The sequence below is a fragment of the Triticum aestivum genome, chromosome 7B (assembly GCF_018294505.1).
Source record: "Triticum aestivum cultivar Chinese Spring chromosome 7B, IWGSC CS RefSeq v2.1, whole genome shotgun sequence".
In the NCBI taxonomy this organism is placed as follows: Eukaryota; Viridiplantae; Streptophyta; class Magnoliopsida; order Poales; family Poaceae; genus Triticum; species Triticum aestivum.
Genome location: NC_057813.1, coordinates 604,657,858 through 604,678,540, shown reverse-complemented (window position 1 = coordinate 604,678,540; position 20,683 = coordinate 604,657,858). Strand labels below are relative to the sequence as shown.

General features: G+C 43.8%; 1 protein-coding gene across 2 annotated transcripts; it reads right to left on the bottom strand.

The window, feature by feature from the left end:
* Positions 1-11,974: 11,974 nt before the first annotated feature.
* LOC123159958 (transcription factor bHLH133) lies at positions 11,975-19,849 on the bottom strand. Of its 2 annotated transcripts, XM_044577768.1 has the most exons (9): positions 19,263-19,848; positions 18,814-19,135; positions 18,568-18,645; positions 18,260-18,325; positions 17,164-17,229; positions 15,793-15,879; positions 14,200-14,247; positions 13,824-13,868; positions 11,975-12,539 (listed from the first exon to the last, which is right to left on the bottom strand). In XM_044577768.1, the coding sequence occupies exons 1-9, from the start codon at positions 19,547-19,549 to the stop codon at positions 12,384-12,386; spliced, it is 1,155 nt and encodes a 384-aa protein (XP_044433703.1). In that variant the 5' UTR covers positions 19,550-19,848; the 3' UTR covers positions 11,975-12,383. The 2 variants fall into 2 exon arrangements, with proteins under 2 accessions (XP_044433703.1, XP_044433704.1); XM_044577769.1 differs by lacking the exon at positions 15,793-15,879 and having other exon boundaries at positions 19,263-19,849.
* Between the last annotated feature and the right edge of the window lie 834 nt (positions 19,850-20,683).

The window sequence follows — 20,683 nt, the reverse complement described above, 5'->3', positions numbered from 1 at the left end:
CTGGAGTTCCGTCGCCTCGTCCTCGACCTGCCTAACCTTCCACAGCGCCACATCAATTGTGTTGGACGTTTCCTCCGTCATCCGCCCGGTGCCAGCCGGTCTCGAGGTTCCCGCACTTGATACGCTGTCCCTGTCGAATTGTGCTGCCAACCTTGATGCCTTGCTCCCCTGCACGCTCCGCGTTTGCGCACTTGATGTTGAGTAACGTGATTGTATTAGAAAACATGGATTAGACTAAAAAATATTCTGACTTGCCTTGTAATTCAAGTAGATTATTGTATTCCTATATATATGCCCAGGAGGCTCAAGCAATATATCGAACTATTCGATCAAATCTCTCTCTCCCTTCTAACATGGTATCAATCGCAAGTCGATCCTAAACCCTAGCCGCCGCCGCCTGGGGCGGTCGGCCTCCATAACCGCCGCCGGGGGCCGTGCCGCCCGTACCTAGGGTTCGTCCGCCGGCCGTGTTGGTCGGCTGCCCTATAGAGTCTTTTTTCCCGATCCTTTGATTCGGGTTTTCTCTCTCTCGCTGGTCGCTTTGATCAGCGTCTACTTTTTGGTTTTCCGGTCTATGTGATCCGGTTTGCGTCTCCCACCGCCGTCGTCGATCCCGTGCGCCTCTACCCCAACACCGGCGCGATTAGCCAGCTTCTTCACCGACCCGGTGGCCTCACGCATCGTCCGCGCGTCTGCCCGTCGGTCGCCCCGACGTGGCGGCCTCGCGCGTCGTCCGTGCATCGGCCCGCCGGTCGCCCCGACCCGGCAGCCTCGCGTAATGCGGCGGCCCTTCACCGCCGCCGTTCCCGCGACGGCCCGCCCGTCGATCTACGCCGGCCGTCACCGTCCTGCTCCGACCGGGACTCCTGCATCACCCCGATCCGGCGGCCTTGCGCCATGCGGTGGCCAATCATAGCCGCCCTGCCGCCCGCCGCCGCCGGCTTCATCTCGGACACCGCCGCCACCACGCCTCCACTGAGCGGCGTCCCCGACCTCGCGCGCGATCGGCTTGATTACCCGCTCGCCGCCGCGATCCGCCTCATCTACGCCGTGCGACCGACCTGGCATGTCGGTTACGCGCGCCTCCACAGGTCCCGTGAAGATCGTCTCCGAGTTCAGTGCACCCCTCTGCCGATCGAGCAACAAGCTGTCGCTGCGTCACCCTGTCGGGCCGCAGCGCCGCCGCCCCGTGGTTCTTCTCCCAGCTGCACCGACCCGCGTCACTGCTGCGTCGCCCCTTCGGACCGTAGTGTCGCGGCCCGCGGTCTACCGCCGCCCCGAGGCCATCCGCTCCAGGCCGTCCCCTGGCTGCACCGACCCTTGCCCCGCCGCTGCGTCGCCCCGTCGGGCCGTAGCGACCGTGGCACGCGGTCCACGCCGCCGTCTCGAGACCGTCCACTTGGTTGCACCACCCCGCGCTCCGCCGCTGCACCGCCCCTTCGGGCTGTAGCACCGCGGCCCGCGGTCCCTGCGACCGTCCCGAGGTCTTCCGTCGTCGCCCCAACCTGCCTGCCGCCGTTGCGTCGCCCCTTCGGGCCGTAGCACCGCGGCCCGCGGTCCACCACCGTTCCCGCGCGTCGACTTCCCGTGGCATGCGCCGCACCACCTCCTTTGGCGCGGGAACGCCACCGTCCGCGCCGGTCTTCGTCACGCTGTCAGGGTTCTTCGCCTACTTCGAGCATCGCTGCCGCGCTCATAACCTAGCCGCCGCCGCCGCTCTTCTTCCGCCGCCGCCGCCGCTACCCCTGTAGCCGCCGCCGCCGCCCGTCCACCCCGTTCGTCTTCATCCAGCACCAGCCCGTCGCCAGCGTCGCCGTCATCTACCCCGACTGCTTCATCTACTCCGATAACCGCAGGCGACATTGGCCCCGTGCCGATTGGCGCCGCAACCGTCGTCGAGTCCTTCTCTGCTGGCCTCTCCGACTTCTTCGACATGGCGTACAGCTCGTGCAGGTCCCAGTCTATGCATGCCCGGTGCTGGCAACACCGCTGCGTGCCTTCGTCCACGACGTGTCTCTGGGCCTGGCAAGCCTGGCGCGGCGCTTCGTCAACTTCATCTTCGTCCGTCTACGCATGCCCGGTGCTGGCAACACCGACGCGTGCCTTCGTCTACGATGTGTCCCCAGGGTTGGCAACCCCGGCGCGACGCGTCGTCAACATCATCTACTTCCTGGCGCACCACTACTTCGACACCACTGCGCCCACGACTAACTCGGCGCCTCCTTGCGTCCACGGCTCCATGGTGAATTCCTCGACACCGGCTATCCCGACTCGACATCGACCACGGCATTCTTCGCACGGCTACCTCGACCACGGCTTCACCACCCACGCTCTCGGCTACATCGACAAACGGCACAAAGGGCTACCACCTACTTGAGCAGCCTCGTCAGTTTTCACTCCAGCCACGACTCCGCGATGCATCGACCGTTACGACTGTGGGGGGTGTCCGTCGCTTGCCTTCGGATTATTCTCCAGTCTCACCGTCTGCGTCGCTACCGTTGTGACTGCGGGGGGATGTTGAGTAAAATGATTGTATTAGGAAACATAGGTTAGACTAGGAAATATTCTGGCTTGCCTTGTACTCCAAGTAGATCATTGTACTCCTATATATATGCCCACGAGGCTCAAGCAATATATCGAACTATTCGACCAAATCTCTCTCTCCCTTCTAACACTTGATACCTGAGGGTGAACTCGCTGTCGCTGCAGGAGCTTGTCGTGCACCACAAGGGCAGCATGGCACAACAAGTCATTGCTGTCAACATAGTTGCCCCCCGTGCTGAAGCAATTTACCATGTCCTTTAGCACCTGGCGGATCGACATCTCTGTCTTGGAATCGTTGGTGGAGAAGGTTTCATGGTTGTAGAAATGCATGCTCTAGCCAATGCAACCAAAAGACCGATCTGATGGAAGAGACTAGGCAGCACATTATACGTCGACACTCCCCCTCACGTGTGGCTCCCTCAGGCCTCAACGTGGACCGAAAGTGGGCTGCAATTTAACTGCGCCAGCCGGGTCTTGAACTCAAGACCTCTTGGCTCCGATACCATGTAGAAGTGCATGCTCTAGCCAATGCAACCAAAAGACCGATCTGATGGAATAGACTAGGCAGCACATTATACGTCAACAATGGTACTGCCGCTACAATGTGCGTATTTATTTTCGTCTTTGGAGCATCGGCAACATGTGGCTACAGATCGGCAGAGGGAGAAGGACAGCTAACTTTGCTCCACATTGATGCGTGCGATGTGTGTCCCCTTTACTGCTCAATCTTATGCAAGCTTGGACCAAACTAAATTTTGTGAATGATATATATAACTGCCAAATTGTTTTCTCAGGACTCGCATAATCTTCACCGAGATCTGGCCAGGTTTACGCAGGAGATAGAGAAGCACATGGTCGCTGCATTTTCTGTTTTGGAGCTACATCTCACAACAAGGGGGTATGCTTTTGGAGAATTTGTGTTTCATCTCCTTGGGATAAATCAAATTCGATGTGTGCAGATGCTTAAGATCTTCATAGCGACGGTTAATACAATTTACTGCTTTGTATTATTGTATATACCTAAATAATAGATTCGCTACGAGGATACCCCTATGAAGCAACATAAATTCTACTCCCTTTGTTCGGAATTACTTGTCGTGAAAATGGTTGTATCTAGACGTATTTTAGTTCTAGATACAATCATTTCCGAGACAAGTAATTCCGAACGGAGGGAGTACAACGCTTTGACTATATGTTGCAAAATTTGATTGAGATAAGCATTGTAGCTCAATGTGTTGCAGAGTTGCAACTCATGACCGTATTGTAGTACATAAGTTGCAACAGATCATATACGTTGCCTGGTATGTGTTGCAAATTATATCTGTTATAAGATTGCAAATATACATAATTAAAAATAAAATATAATTAGACATGCATGTACACATAAGGAATTTGGTGCAGAAATATTTGCTAACCATTTGAGCAAAACCGAATGACGTGATCTCTTTTATTCTTGGATCCAGATAGATAGCAGATCGATCTCGTTTTTTTAGATCGACACATATTAGGCCTTTCCCTCATACTACGACACAAATCAATCATGGAATCTCCTCTCGTTGAGCGACAACGGGGGAGTTGGGCCATACGCAGCACAGCCCATTGCCTGGGCGTAAGAAAAAGTACCAGACAGTTGTACAAAAAAATCGACTTGACGCACAAGCCGCTCCTAACATATAGCTAGGCCTCACATCTTAGCCCAATACTTATACTACCAATCGAGAAAAGAACGAAATCCAGTTGAGGAGGTCCTATCGACGAATCCTATTTAGCGATGCAGGCGCCCGTTAATGTTATTTTTCAAACGGGCGCCTGCAGCACCCCGAGCTGGGTCGACCCGTATAATTTGTTTTTCAAATGAAAAAGGGGCGAGATCCAGGTTTCAAACCCACAACCACTTTGTGGGGAGGCTTCATTCCAACCACTAGGCTATTCCCCGGCAGTTGACGGATTGTTCTCTTTTTCTCTTGTTCTTCAGTTCGTTTTTTTTTCTTCTTTTTTCTTTATCCTTTTCTGTTTTTTCTTTTTATTTTCTTTAATGTGTCCTTTATAAAATTCCTTAACCTTTTTTCTAAATTGATAAACTATTTTCAAATTTGATGAACTCTTTTAAACTTTGATGAACTTTTTTTAAAATTAGATGAACTTTTTTCAAAACCTATGAACTTCATTGAACTTTTTTTTAAATGTATGAACTTTTTTTCAAATCTGTTGAAACTTTTTGAAAAGTTGATGAACTTATTTAAAATTCAGTGAACTTTTTCAAAATTTGACGAACTATTTTTCAAATTTGATTAACTTTTTTCAAATTCGATGAACTTTTTTGAATTCATCTACTTTTTTTTGTACATGAACATTTTTCTAATTAGTGATGTTTTCCGAATCTGTGGACATTGAAATTTTGTTCACGTTTATGCCTGAAAAGAAATCAAGTTTTTCTAAATAGCGCGGCTACTGTTTTGTTCTTCAGATGTACGCGCACAAATATTACCACTAAGGCGTTGTGGCACATGTGGTGAGCTGTCCGCACACTGGTCTAAATGGCACCGGTTCGAAACCTCCCAATAGCCTAGGCGAGCGACGCGAAGAGCTCGGTGGCCCGGGGCCCATTTAGTGGTTGCAGTCGGTGGTTTTCTCCCGGTTTTGGGAACCTTCTTCCACGAGCCGGTTTTCTTTTTCCTGTTGTTTTTCGAGGCTGGTTTTCTTTTTTGTTTTTTCCTTTCTGTTTTTTTATTTTCATTTTTATCTTTTCTGTTTCTTTCTTATTTCTTTTCTTTCCTTGCTCTGTTTCTTTTACAAAAATTGGCTAATTTAAATAATGTTCAGAATTCAAAACTGTTTCTCGATTTGAAAATATGTTTGGGGTTTTAAAAAAAATGTTCGTACGTTTACAAATTGGCAAAAAAAATCCCAGATTTTAAAAAAATGTTCCTAAAGTTGAAAAATGTCACTTTTTAAAAAATGTTCGAGTTATCAAAAATGTTCGTCAATTTCAAAAACAATTCACGTTTTTCAAGATAATGTTCACAATTTGAAAAAAATGTTCGTCTTTTCGAAAAATGTTCGCGCTTTCAAAACGATGTTCGTCTTTATAAAAATGTTCACACAATCAAAACAATGTTCATCTTTCTGAATAATGTTCGCACAATCAAAACAATGTCTGAAATTTTCAAGGATGTTCAATTTTTTCGCAATTTCAAAGAGTTCTTAAAACGTTCGGACTTTCATATTTTGTTCAAAATTTAAAATTTTGTTCACTTTTTAAAAAAACTGTGTGGATTCAAATATCTGGTTCACATTTTAATATTTTTTGGAATTTGAATATTTTATTAATGTTTTTCAAATTTTGTTCACTTTGTTATAAAATGTTCACATTTTCCAAAAATGTTTTGCAAATTTAAAATTTCTTCATGTTTTTCAAAAACTGTTCACGTTTTTCAAAAACTGTTCACATTTTTTTATAGAATTTAGGAGTTATTTTACATTCTTAAAGTTTGTTCAAGTATTTCATAATTTTTTCATGGTTTTATTCTTTTCTTCAGAATTTCAATATCTTGTTGATGTTTTTAAAAAATTGTTCACTGCAACAATAAAATGGAATATTGAAATTTGTTCACGCTTTAAAAAATTGTGCACCCTTCTTCTATAGAATTTCAGAATTTTGTCTAAGTTTTTTTTAATGTTCAGTATTTGTATATTTTGTTCGTGTTTTTCTGAAAATTGTTCTCTTTTTAAAAAACTGTTCAGAATTTCTAATTTTGTTCGCATTTTTAAGAAAGTGTTCAAAAATTAAAAAAGAATGGTATTTCAAAACTTTGTTCACGTTTTCAAAAATTGTTCAATAACACGATTTTTCACATTTTCTCTAATTGTTCGCGTTTGTCAAAAAAAGTTCAAAATTTTAAAAAAGTGTTCAATTGTTTTGCCAAAAGATTCGGATATGATTTCGTAGTTATTTCTTAAAAGTTTGCGGTGCAGGTTAGTCACTAACAGGCAGCATGACTAGGCGGCTAGCTACACTTGTTACTAGATCGGGATCGAGTCTTGGCGCGAGGGTGCCGGTCTCAACTATGTGTTAAAGCAGATAATGCCAAGTCAGTAAGAACCCTGATTTGGTGTGGTAAAGCAAGTATCATAGGATAGGAATCCCGGTTTAGCCAACGTATTCAAACAAGACCAGAAAAACATTCACTTACAATAGAAGGAAGACATCATCGAGTTCAACATCATTATGAGATTATAAGGCAGTATCGAGTCCAGTGCATTTATGAGACTACAAAAGGTAAGCACCTCACATTTAGTTCAATACTAAGAGCGCGTATGAGGACGCGGACATGAGAAAGCAGGCACTAATATAAGACAAAGTTTACAACATATCCATATGTAAGCAAGCAAGATACCCAATATAGGCTAAAGTTATACCAAAAAACTACTTCAATACAAAGGAAACATCTCAAAAAATAGGAGGTAGTAAACATTTACTAATGGATCTTATTGTACCATAATATATGAAATGTAACACAATATATACCAAATCATTCTTATTGCAACAAATAAATAAATATACTGAAGAACCTTCCAAGAGCGTTAGTGTATTTCATAAAGCTATAAAGGGGACATCCTACAACACATCATACTTGTTGGTCCTCAACTAACGCTTCTCTCTCCAAGTATACTGGAATTCCAAAGAGTGGTCTTGAGGTGTGGTGTCATATCTAGGGCCATGGCCCAGCACTCAGATCCAAACCAAAAAACAGGTTACAATTTACTGCCATACATAGTACAGATGATGTTGAGCAGAAAAACAACAATATATTATATGGTAAAGAACATTCCACTGTTGTACACAAGTGAACCCCTAACAAAGCAATGCCCAAGATTACTTGGGTATCATCTTCACACCTCCATGAGACTCCAGGTTGTAGCCTTAAAGATAAGTGTAGGAAAACCATGTCAAAGAAAGTAATGTTTCTCCTCAAAATAAAGGTAATGTTTCTCTTCCTATTTCAGATTGGGAGAATCATGACAGAGAGGCATGAAACCACAAATAGTAGCATAGGCAAAGCATATGATATCTGAATGGAATCTGGAATGCTATATGTTCATAATTGTTAGGAACAAGAGATCAGTGAGCACATAAACATGCATCAGGTCCTTCGCATTCACACGAGAAAAAAAACAGCATGATTGCATCAGGTCATTCGCATTCACATGAGAGAAAAACCTAGCATGATTGTATCAGGTCTTTCGCATTCACATGAGAAAAAAACAGCATGATTTTATCTTGAACACCAAACAATATACACAACATAAAAGGGCATGATATCACCTTCATTACAGGTGAACTTACCTAATTAGCAATATGAAATTGGATAATGCAAGTGCATGATCTATATAAGTAGATGGCAATAATAACAATAATAATACATAGCCTGCAAGACTAGAGAACATCTATTCTATACATCTCATGTTGGGAATTAACACACACTTGTGGTCTAAAACTGCAGCGAAAAGCGGAAACAAAAATAATCTCAGCATCATTTCATGTATTAATTCAAATGTTCGTTGTTTAGCATGGAAGGAAACATATGCGACAACATATGTGGAAGAAATAGGTTTTGCAGCACACCACATGATCCTCACACATCATGAAAAGGAGAAACTTTCTAAACATCAGCACAATATGAACACATATGACACTAGATTTTAACAAAAGGGGTAAAACCATGGGCCGAAGCCACCCAAATCTTCTTCACTATTATCAAATATGAGACATAACAAATTCTTCTATAGGTGGCACTAGAGGCTCTCATGCATCAATATTTCTGCATCTTGGATAGCAACAATAATGTTTGAGGCTGCAAGAGCTAGGGATCGAAACAATCTCACCAAAGATGATGGAACTGTAGCTTGAAGGAGACAATGTGGTGGATTAGATCATCGCAACCTACAGGTGGAGCTCCCTATGTTTGATGGCAAGGTTCTTCTTACAATATTCCTCTCTTTCTTGGTTTTCTCTTCCTTCGCCAATGTATGCAATCAGGTTTGTCATTATGCTTGGTGGTGCTGGATGGGAGGGTAAACATCCCCTTCCCTCATGCGCAAAGTCTAGAATACCCTAGGTCATAACCCTAATGGGTGGTGGACTCTTGCACACCTTTCGGCTGCATAAAAGGCCACAGATTGTCTATCCTCATAGCCCATATGAGGAGCATATCCCAACAAATCTCCCCCTCCGACTCATGAGGGGGAACCGCCATGCAGCTATCTTGCAACATGCTTGTAGCTTCTCATTTGACAGTATCTTGGTCATCGTATCTAAAGTATGGTTGTCAATATGAACATGTTTATGTTGTGGCAACTTGGAGCTCACAACATTTCGAATTGAATGATACCTCACATCAATGTGCTTGGTTCAAGAGTGATAGCATGAATTCAGCAAGATGTATAGCACTTTGACTGTCACAAAACAGAACGAAACATAACAGACTTATCTTGCTTCATGTCCAGTTCCCGCAAGAAGTTCTTCATCCACAATACTTCCTTGTCGGCATCAACCACTACTATGTACTCAACTTCTATAGTTGATGTAGAAACACATTCTGCCATCTTGATTTCCATGACCCTACTCCCTTTGCATAAGTCATCAGGTATACAGATGTGAACTTCCTACGATCCTTGTCACCGGCATAATCAGAATCTGTATAGCCTTGCGATACAGGATCATCGCCTCCAAAGCATGAACATGAAGTATAAGTTCCCTTGAGATACCTGAGTATCCACTTCACTGCTTATCGGTGAGCTTTACCTGAATTTGTCATGAACTGGCTAACAACTCCAACTGCATAGGCAATATCAGGCCTAGTGCACAGCATGACATACATCAAACTACAAATAGAAGATTGGTATGGTACTTTACTCAATTCTTCTCGCTCCTTCTTTGCTTGTAGGGCATTGTTTAGAATTAAATTTGTGATGGCCTTGAAGCTAAGAGATAACGGATTCTGCATATTTCATATTGAACCTTTCAAGTACCTTCTCAATGTATCTTTCCTATGAGAGCCAAAGCAACCTCTTTGATCTATCACGGGAGATTTTCGTATCGATTATTTGCTTAGCTGGTCCTGAATCATTCATGAAAATGATTTATGCAGTGCCTTCTTCAGGAGTGCAATCCTCTTTGTTCCATTTCCACCAATTAACTTGTCATCAACATATAACAAGAGAATAATGAAATGACCCTCGGCGTACCTCTTCATAAAGACACAATCAGCAGGTTGTGCTTTATGGTAACCAAACCTAGTCATAAAAGATTCAAACTTCTTGTACCACTGCCAAGGATCTTACTTCAAGCCATTCAAGCTCTTCTTCAATTTGAAAACTAAGTGCTCCTTGCCTACAATCATGAATCTCTTTGGATGCTCCATATATATCTTCACATAAAGTTATACAATTTCCAAGTCCATGGTGGCAGTCATGCCCAGCACAACTCGGATCGAAGATATTTTGACTAGTACAGAGAATATCTCATCATGATCAAAACCTTTTTTCTACCTGAACCCTTTTACAACCAATATGGCATTGTACCTTGGATGTGAGGTGTTTTCTTCATTCTTCACGTTGCACGCTCATCTGTTCTTAAGTGCTTTCTTGCCCTTTGGCAAACTCACCAACTCAAATGTGTTATTCTCATATAGGGATTTCATCTCATAGTGCATGGCTTCTGACCATTCATTCTTGTGCTTATCAGACATTGCCTCCTTATAACATAAGGGCTCACCTGCATCAGTCATCAACACATATTGATATAGTGGATACCTGGAAGACGGAATGTGACATGTTTCACTTCTTCTTTGTTGCTACACTGATGATGAATCAGGTGTATTATCATTAGCATATCTTATTGTCATGGATGTGTTGGACACCTACTTCTAGGACAAAAAATGTGACAGAAAAAAATAGAATTTTCATCATGGGCAGGATGGCGGCGCACCTGGATGACGTTCTTTGTCCCTTCCATGACGTAAAAAAATCATGGTAGAAGCGAGGGAGAGAATTTTTTGATGATTTCTCGAGTGAGTTGCCTCTCACGGTGTACGGTGGGTGTGGTTGAGTGCGAGCAAGATGAAGGGTAGTTTACACTATTATGTGGGGCTTCCGCATTACTGAATCCGATTGATCATGACTTGTGCGCATTAGGCCCCGGTCAAACGATCGATATGCTCGTGCGCGGTAGCAGTAGGCCCCCAATCGGTTGACCAATGCTAGTGGGCGGTAGCAGCCCACGTTGCATGCGCAAGACTTCACATTTACAGAGAATCGGATCGATCAATAATTCTGAGTCTCTTGCTATAGCCTCTGCATACTTGGGGTGGTGCGTGATAGTTGGAGAAGCCGTATGCGTGAGTTGTTGCTAAGTGCATGGTAGTATAGGAGGCCATATGTGAGACTATCTAGCTCGCTATAGCTAGCAATGTCGCGTACTTGATAGTGGTGTGCAAAGCCGTATGCGCGAGTAGATCCTGCCCCCTTGGTAGCATCGTGCGTTGTAGTTGGAGGCCCCATTCGTATATGCACGAGTGTGTGGTTATTGTGGTTCCATTGCGAGGAATCCCCCGCGCGTTGCTGCGCCGGCCGCAAGAGCACTCTTAATGTGTACGCTACCCGCGTACCCCATCCGGTTGCCTTTGGATGTACATTACCCCGTTATTGTCGCACGCGATACCTCCACCCTAGCCGGTTGCCTTGCGATGCACATGTCCTCGTTGCGGCCGTAGAGCGTTCCCCCACCCCAGCTGATTGGTGCTTGATAAACATGACCCTGTTGCATCCATAGCATGGTACCCCCAACCCAGAGTGTTGGCGCTCGATGAATAAGACCTTGTTGCGACTGCAACGTGGTAGCCGGGGTTAGTTGTCCCATTGCGGCCGTAGGGTGGTACCCCACCGCCAGTCGGTTGGCTGTCAATGCACAGGACCCCGTTGTGGCCGTAGCGTGGTACCTCCACCCCAGCCAGTTGGTTGTAGATGCACATGACCCTCTTGCGGTCGTAGCGCGGTACCCCCACCTAGTCAGTTAGTTGTCAATGCACAATACCCTATTTCAGTCAGAGTGCGGTACCCCAACCCCAAGCCGACTACCTCTCAATGTACAGTACCTCGTTCCAGCTGGCCCCTTCCCCATTGTTGCGTACCCCCACCGGCCTTCAACCGTTCATTGCGTCTCGATACAGTGTTCCGTTGATGCGTACGTAGCCGACTGATTTTCCCCCAAAATCAGCTGATTGCCGCGCAGCTGCCTTTATGAAGTGCCTCCGTGTGTGACGTGATGCCACATTGCATATGGACTGTCGACCGTGTGCGATGTGCCCTCCACGTTAGTGAACCAAAGGCAAATATCACATATGAGCAGAGTTATAAAACGAGCCGCACATACATATGAAATTCTTTTGTTAAATGTGGCACATTGCAGTAGTTAAGCAGAGATACACATTGCCAACCAGACCATTCCAGACATGTAAGCAGGTGAGAAGCATGCTTGCATGCTCACTTACAAGAATTCCGAAGGTGGTTCTAGCTAGCTATCTGATGATGATACAATGCAACTACGTAGTCTCTAGCATCTGCCTGATCGATGCACTTTGACCAATCTCTACTTCGACCAGGTCGCAAACTACCACTTATACCATCCTCTCTTGGATCCACCATTACGAATGTACATCAAGAATTTTTCAACAGGATGGCTGCTCTCGACGCGATGCAGCCCATGCATGCAAGACAGGTATGTATCCCGGCTCCCGGCAGCTTCGACGACCACTTACATGATCGTTAACCCCATGCATCTACCGGCCGAACCCCATCCCGAAAGGCGGCGCCACCGTCCAGTAGTCAGCCGGTCCGACGTCGGCGCCAAAGTCCGGCGCGCAGCTCACCGGGACGAGGCAGAGCCCCCTGCTCCGCAGGTCCTTCGTCATTGCTTCCTCGCAGCTGTCTTCGTCCTTAATTTCTCACAGCAAACTATAAATCAGCATTATGAATCCATATGCATTTCCTATTATGAATCCCTATGAAATCTCTAACTATATATATATACAGGGAGAGAGAGAAAAGTGTACTTTTTCCTCAACTCTTGGTCAAGTCTAAGTTTCGGTCCTTCAACTCTGAAACTAGACAACTTGCACCCCACCTGCCAAAACCGGACAAGTATTGTCCCTGGTCTCGGTTTTGACTAGTTTTGGTGCTGACTCATACCGGTTTTGACGGGTGCTGACTTGAATTCGCGTAATTTTTTCATATCAATGAAAATTTTAAATTCACATACTCTTTTCAAATCCACATATTTTTTCAAGGTCGCGTAATTGTTTAAAAAATAAACAGACTTTTTTCAAATCCGTGAACTATTTTGAAATTTGCATGCTTTTTCAAATCCATGAATTTTTTTAGAGTTGTGTACTTGTTTCAAATCCGCATACTTTTTAAAGTTCATGTATTTTTTTTTCAAATCTGTGTTCCTTTTCCAATCCATGAAATTTGTTTGGAATTCACGTACTTGTTTCAAGTTGACATAATTTTTTCAAATCAATATTTTTTCTAATTTGCGTAAAAGAAATCCAAATCCGCGTACTTTTTCAAGTCTGCATAAAATTTTCAAATTCATGAACTCTTTCAAAAAAAAAATGTACGCGAGTATGAAAAGGTACGTCGATTTAAAAAATTACATGAACTTTAAAAGGTATACGGATTTGAAAAATATGTGAACTTGGAAAAAGTACACGAATTTGAAAAAAGTACATGAATTTTTAAAAAGGTTCATGTATCTGAAAATAGTACCTGAATTTGAAAACATTAAGAGGACCAGGAAAAAGTATGCAAATTTGAGTCAGCACGGTCAAAAACGGGGTGGGATAGCACCAAAGCCTGTCAAAACCATGACCAGGGATGAATCTTGTCCCGTTTCAGTAGTTAAGGGTGCAAGTTGTCCGGTTTTGGAGTTGACAGTTGAGGGACCAAATCTAGACTCCGCCAAGAATTGAGGAACGAAAAGTATACTTTTCTCATATATATAATGCAAGCATATAAATTAATAAACTATATAAAGCACATCTGCATAATGAAATCTCTAACCATATCTATGAAATCCATATGAAATCTCTAAGCAAGCAAATTACTAATCAGCATCACGGATCAATGTATTAAGAATCCATATGAAATCTCTAACCATATCTACATAATGCAAGCATAAATAAACTATGTAGTAAAGCACATGATGGAGTGATGAGAACCTGATCAGGGCGTCCTCTCTTCCTCGTGGCATCGCCATGTAGCAGCTGCTCGTGATTAAGTGACGGATTAATTAATAACATCGTCAAAAGGCAGTACTGCTACTGCACTGTTAGTGACCAAAAGCAATAGCTAGCTTTGCAGTGAAATGAAATAGTTAAAGGTGTAAAGCTAGAGACAAGTACTGGCCCCTGCTGCATGATTAACTTTTCCGGATTTGTTTTATAGGAATGCTTTTTACGTACACAGACTAAAGGCACACTTTGGGAAGAAAAGGATCATCTTTTCTACGTGCTTTACTTAACTGATCAGCCGAGTGTGGATCCCATAAAAAGAAAGGATAACTATTAATGAGGATCAATGAGTAGTTAATTATACCTGGCCAGGTTCTTCTGGAAATATGCTGCTCTTTTCTTTTTGTTGCACCTGTAAACAAATGATAGTTTTATGAGATGATCCTCTGTTTTTATTTACTCCGCATAATTTTCTTTGCGGGGAACTCCGCATATTAGCTTTGACAAAAGTTAACCTTTTTAAAGTTTGGCAAAGCTTATACATAGCAATGTGAACATTTAAAATAAAAATCCATGTGATGTGAAAATATATTCAACGATGAATCTAGTGGTAGATTCGGTATTGTAATCAAAATTTATAAAGTTTGGCCTTAGACAAAGTTAATACATGGAATAAATAAAAATGGAGGGAGTACTAATATTGGTTGGTCAGGCATGAATCTATGTCAATATGCCTTTCTGGAAAGAGCTCACAAACTTCAAGATAAGATCCCTGCTTTTTCTCTCAATATCATTCGCACAAGATTTTCTAAATACATGCCGTTCTGCCATTAGCAGATAATCTAATATACTAGTCGTTATCAGATAATCTAATCTACTATATTCGCAAAAAAAGAAAGATAATCTAATCTACTAGGCTACTAGCAGTAGAGATTGCAGACTCGGTGCACGCGTCAGTTCATGGATCAGAAGTGTATACTGAACCCGGTAAATACCATGCAGGCCGCTACAACGCGGGCAGTGTATTGGAGGTGCGTACTGAGCCAAAGATTGGTTAAGTGACACAAATGGTGCATGGCTAGGTTTTTGTAAAGATATAAACTATTCATGCATGCATGTTGTCAGCTTAAGCCAGCCGGTAAATGCATGCATGCAAGGGCGCACTGTTGAACTTTCAACCGAAACACCGAAAAAAATATGAAGCCTCGCTGCCAAGAACATACATACAACAAGTGTACTGTATGTACCACTGTACAAGTTGAGATTGGGACAAATATGCGCGCCAAGTGGTAGTTGACAACGTGCGTGCTTTCAACACCGTACCAACCCCTTGTCACTTGCATTTGTTTTTATGTTTGGTTAAAATCTGGTAGATCGACTTACTACAAAAGCTCTATTCCGAAACTAGGAGACTGAGAGAACCAATATAGTGCCATGAACAAACGCTAGCATAATACTCATCTTATCGTAAACAGGGATAGTTTTCGACATTCAAACTGTCTCTAATATAAATGTTCGACCATGAGGTCTTGTGGACGTGCGTACGTACGTACAGATGTACGTACGTTTGCTAAAGCAAAACCATTCATGACGGTTCAGTCCCAACTAGGCCAGCATTCAGAGATGGCTTTCGCCCTTGTTGACCAAGGCAGGCGGCCTTGCTCTCCAGATATGGACAGGGAGAGAAAGATGTGGAAAGATGCGATGCGATGCGATGCGCGCGTGAAGGCGCGCAGATACGAGACGAGCGTTAATGATCACCTGGAGGCGGGCATGCACCTGCGCCGCCAGATACTAGCGCGCAGCAGCTAGCGAGCTAGCCTCGGGAATTGTGCACGCACGCAGCAGCCAGCCAGCCAGCCAGCCAGCAGGCCTGGGCATCAACCTTGTGGGGTTGATCAAGCTCGCAATCGCGTTAAATGGAGAAGCAGGAGGAGGAGCGCTCGGTAGGACTCACGCTGGCCTGGTGCCGCTGCTTGGAGCTGCCGGAGCCCCCACCTCCGTCGCCGCCGCCGCCGACCAGCTGGTACGGCGAGCTCAGGCCCTGCATGCATTCGCACAGGAGATCGATCAATCACCGGGTCAACCAAGCCGAGCAGTGAGCGAATAACAGCCAGGCTGAGGAACAGGCGCGCGCGCGCACACAGGAAATATATATGGCAGTCACATTTGCAATGCCAGAGCCACGCACACTGTTCATAAAGAGATTTTGCATCTTCGCGCGCAGCGACCAGACTGCGGCATATGCATGCATGCATGCACGCACGCAGGGCGGACGCATGCGCGCAGCTTTTACGAGAACACACATTAGGTTTACCTGCCTCTTTTTGTTTCACTTGCCTGGCTCCTTGTGCAGCAGCCATCAGCGACCGGTCACTGATTCACTATACATGTATGTATGCGGCAAGCAGATAGGTGAAACATCTACAGTCCTTGTACCTGTACGCCTTTCTACTTGAAAAACGCAGAAAACCACCTTTCGGTGTAATTTTTTCACATTCTATTCTATCTACTACAGATAAACACCACATATTGATGTAATCAGTGTAGTACTCTATAAATTTGTTGCAGAAAAACACCACATATTGATGCAATCTGTTGCAAGTAGCTCTGAGCTACACATGTGGTAAAAGACCGGCCAAGTTAGAAATTTCTAATCAATTTCAAATAATCGTTAGTTTTCTATATTTTATATTTAGGAGTTAGCGGATTTATTTACTTGGCACATTCAATATATAGTTCAAAATTCGATTTTTTTTTTAAAAAAAGCAAAAAATTACAAGCAGAGTCCACCTATGTAAAATCATGTAAACCAAGCTGGACGATAGATTTGTATATAGTTGTAACAGACATTTATAGTTGCGCCGCAAAAAAAGAACATGTGCAAAATCTGACCCCGATAGTAAGCGGTTTCTACATTTTCCACACTTTCCCTTTCTCTAAACCGAACGTTGTAGCAGTCAGGGTCGGCTGAGAATTGAGCTAAGTCAAATAATAGCGAACTTAAACGCACAGTAGTTCCTGGCCAGCTATGAACATCTGCTACTGGCTATAGAAAAGTAAAAGTTCGCTCCTGTGTCCATACTCCATAGCAATGGAGCTGTCTCCGAAAGAGCATGAATGACAACGGAACAATTGCATGCATCTGTATACGCTGTGTGCTTTATATGTGATGTAGTCCATTCGTCCGGAAATACTTATCATTGAAATGGATGTATTTAAATGTATTTTAGTTCTAGATATATATCCATTTCCAACCATTTTCATGACAAGTAATTCCGGACCAAGAAAGTATGATGAATGTACTTCATGAGAGAGAGAGTGGCACCTCAATTTGACCGTGTAGGAATCTGATGTACCCAATGGCTTCAAGGAGTACAGACGCAGTGTCAGTCTGGCAAAAAAGAGAGGTTAGCCCATGTCAGGATCTCTTTTTTGTATTGTTCTATGGGACAATGGATCTTCTTTCTTTAAGTCCAATCCAGTCCAGCATCGCAGCCAGATAAAAGACAACACCATATGCATATTTTACTTCCATTCGAAGATTATTGTGAAACTACAATTGTAAATTATTTTTCTATTTGGGGTGTACCCAAGCAAAGTTCGTAAAATTATACGTGGCAGAAAGATTAATCTTTCATAGCAAATAAAAAAAACGTCCCAGATTAGTTTCCGAGGATGTGGTAAACAACCTACTTATTTTCACCACGAACAATAACTATGCACAACAATGAATTCAAGGTCATACATTTTTGGTTTGATTCCACTTCCATAATCTAGCTACGGTAGAAATATAAGACCACTAATATGTGTGCCATTACTTTGTGGTGTGTATAGAGTTCCAGATCCATATATACATTTTTAGGTTGATTCTAATGCCACGCATCATGGACTAATCATTCCCCACACATTTAACCTTTGACCAGAGGAGGGAGAAAGAACAAAAAAATATTGGGGATGAGAAAGAAAGAACATTAAACATTATAATTTGTTATATACTATTCCCTCCGTCCCAAAATAATTGTTCCAACTTTATACTAACTTCAGTATAAAATTAAACTAAGGTTGAGACACTTATTTTGGGACGGAGGGAATATATCTTATCGTGTAATATTGTCGGCCGGGGTTTCGACCTCTTTTCCGAACAAAAATATCACATAATATTGTCCTATCCTTTGTTTTTTTAACCAGTTTCTTCTCTTGGATTGACCATCTATTCATGGACAAGAAACGATATACTAGTACATATACCTGCTTAATTGTATCACATGTTCTAATTATTCTATCACAAGTGACTTCCGCACACCAATAGATATGTTGCTAATTTTGATGAATTCATTAATAATAGTCACACATCAAGGGCTGCTAGGATGTACTGATATGGTGAAACTTGGAGCCTGCAGAGGACACGTTGTGATAGATACCTTCCCAAATGGGGAGACGAGCTGGTGAAGGGCAGTTATTCTATCCCCTAGCTTCTCCTTTCTCACCTGAGCAAAAGACCAAGCAAAAGATACTAAGAATGCCATCATCCCAAGCCTTGCCTGTCTCAGCTTCTCTCTCACTCCACAATGATTCTATGCCTGTCCTTTTCAGCATACATGCATCTGCTTCGATGCTTGCTTGCTCTCAACGACTGGACCATGCTCATTGAGAGAGAGAGAGAGAGAGAGAGAGAGAGAGAGAGAGAGAGAGAGAGAGAGAGAGAGAGAGAGAGAGAGAGAGAGAGGACCTTAACAGTAGATTGAGCCGGGGATGGTTCTTGGGTCCTAGCCTTCTTGAAAGCTGCTCCAGATGCTGTGCTCGTGCACTAGGGAAACACAAAAGAATGGAACAAAGTTACTACTAATCTTCCATTTGGTCAAGCTTAACTAATTATCGCAAAAGTTCTCCTACTATATATAGTGAAACTTGCATTCATGAATCGGACTACCGGATTAATTCATCATAATTTCACACTTGAGCAGGTAGATGATACCTCACGTGGTGAACCGTTGTTTGAGAAGTCCAGCATGTTGTTTCCGAGGGAGGTGGTGGAGGCGGAGGAAGCTTGCTGCTGCAGGGTGTTGTGGTGGTAGTGCTGAACACCCCTGGACCATGGAGATGGAGAGGACATTACCAATTGGAACTCATCACCAGCTAGGCTGCTCCCATGCCTAGCGGTGTTGCTGTAGATGTGGCCGGCGGCGCTGCTCCCATCGCCCTCTTCTCCTTCTCCGGTGGTTGTAGCTGGAAACAGCGCCTGGCCTTCCAAAGTCTTGTGCCTCTCCTCATCATTAGCAAGTTCACCATTGGTTGGCCTATCAAAAAGAAAGCAGGTTGATCACACACAAACACACACACACACGGAGAGAGAGAGAGAGAGAGAGAGAGAGAGAGAGAGAGAGAGAGAGAGAGAAGCAAAGCAGGGGTGAGAGAGGTACATACATGAAGAGATTATTCCATGGATCTTGGAGCTGCTGAGCATGGTTGCTGTTGCTGCTGTCGTTCCAAGGCGCAGTGCTGGTTGTAGGCAGTGGATAATGATTCGAGAGGAGCAGAGATGAGAACGAATTGATCGGGGATGAGAAGGTTGATGTGCTGGTGGAGGGCAAGGAAATAGAAGGATTGTTCTGCTCAAAGGGGGGTCTCAAATTATTCACGCCCCGCCATCCATGGCCTTCCCCCATCTCCCCCACTAGTGGTGATGATCCCTGGACGAGCCCCCTATCCATATCTTCCGATATGCTAGCTCTCTCTTCCCCCACAAAGCAACACCAAGCACCCACTGGCCCAAATCTCTCTCTCTCTCTCTCTCTCTCTCTCTCTCTCTCTCTCTCTCTCTCTCTCTCTCTCTCTCGCTTTGAACAAGCTCCACGGTTCTCTACTAGACAGGTCAACCTTTAGAGAGAGGAGGAGAAAGCATGAGAGCCTTTGGAGAAGACAGGGAATCTCATGGCACCAGAAGAGCTACACCTTTTTCTTTTTTGAATTGGGAGGAGCTATGCTTGGTGGAGTGGAAGAAACTTGGGAGAAGCCATGTGTTTTATTTTGCCTTTCCTCGCCGCCCACCTTTACTTGTGTTCTCTTTCGAGGCAGGCGGCTTTTTTCTGCCTCGCCTGCTTTCTTCCAATTTCCCACTTTTGCTTCGGTGAAGAAATGGGTCGAGGAAAGTTGAAGTGTTTCATCTAGCAGGCTTTAAGCGTGGTCATACTAAAAGATGCTTTTACAATTATTGTTGGAAAAAAGGGATTTTTTTTGTTGATTAACAGCTGAGTTGTCCGGATGTTTCGGGATGCTATTTCCATGAAAAAATTGGGCAACTCTGATAAATTGGATCCTTTCTCATAGTATGTACTCCCTCCGTTCAGAAATAATTGTCGAAAAAATATTTCCCCACCAAGTATCTCCGAAGGGAGGGAGTATGGGTGAAGTTGTTGGGTGAAAGTATTGAGATACGAGTCTTGATTGGCGATACCGAGAGCTCCTATTTGCGGATACCCACTACGACATATTTTTTTGAGGGGTGCTCACTGCGGCGCAAATAGCCGAGCCAACCTAATAGGGCAACCTTGTGGGCTACGACCCCAGTTTACGTTTTAATGAGCGGCTTTCGGTGATTTTTGTTGTATTCTTTCAGTTTGCTCACATGCTTGTTGTTTATATTTTACATAAACAAACGAGCAACTACTTTACAAAACGTGAGTAGTTTTTGGTTACATGGGCATTTCTTAAAAAGCGTGAACAATTTTTAAAACTTGCATACAACACTTCTTAATGAAATGTCCATCGTGTATTCAATAAGTGTTCATAGCGTATCTTAAAAGAATTTCATATATTGAATAATTACATTTACAAAATTAAAAGAA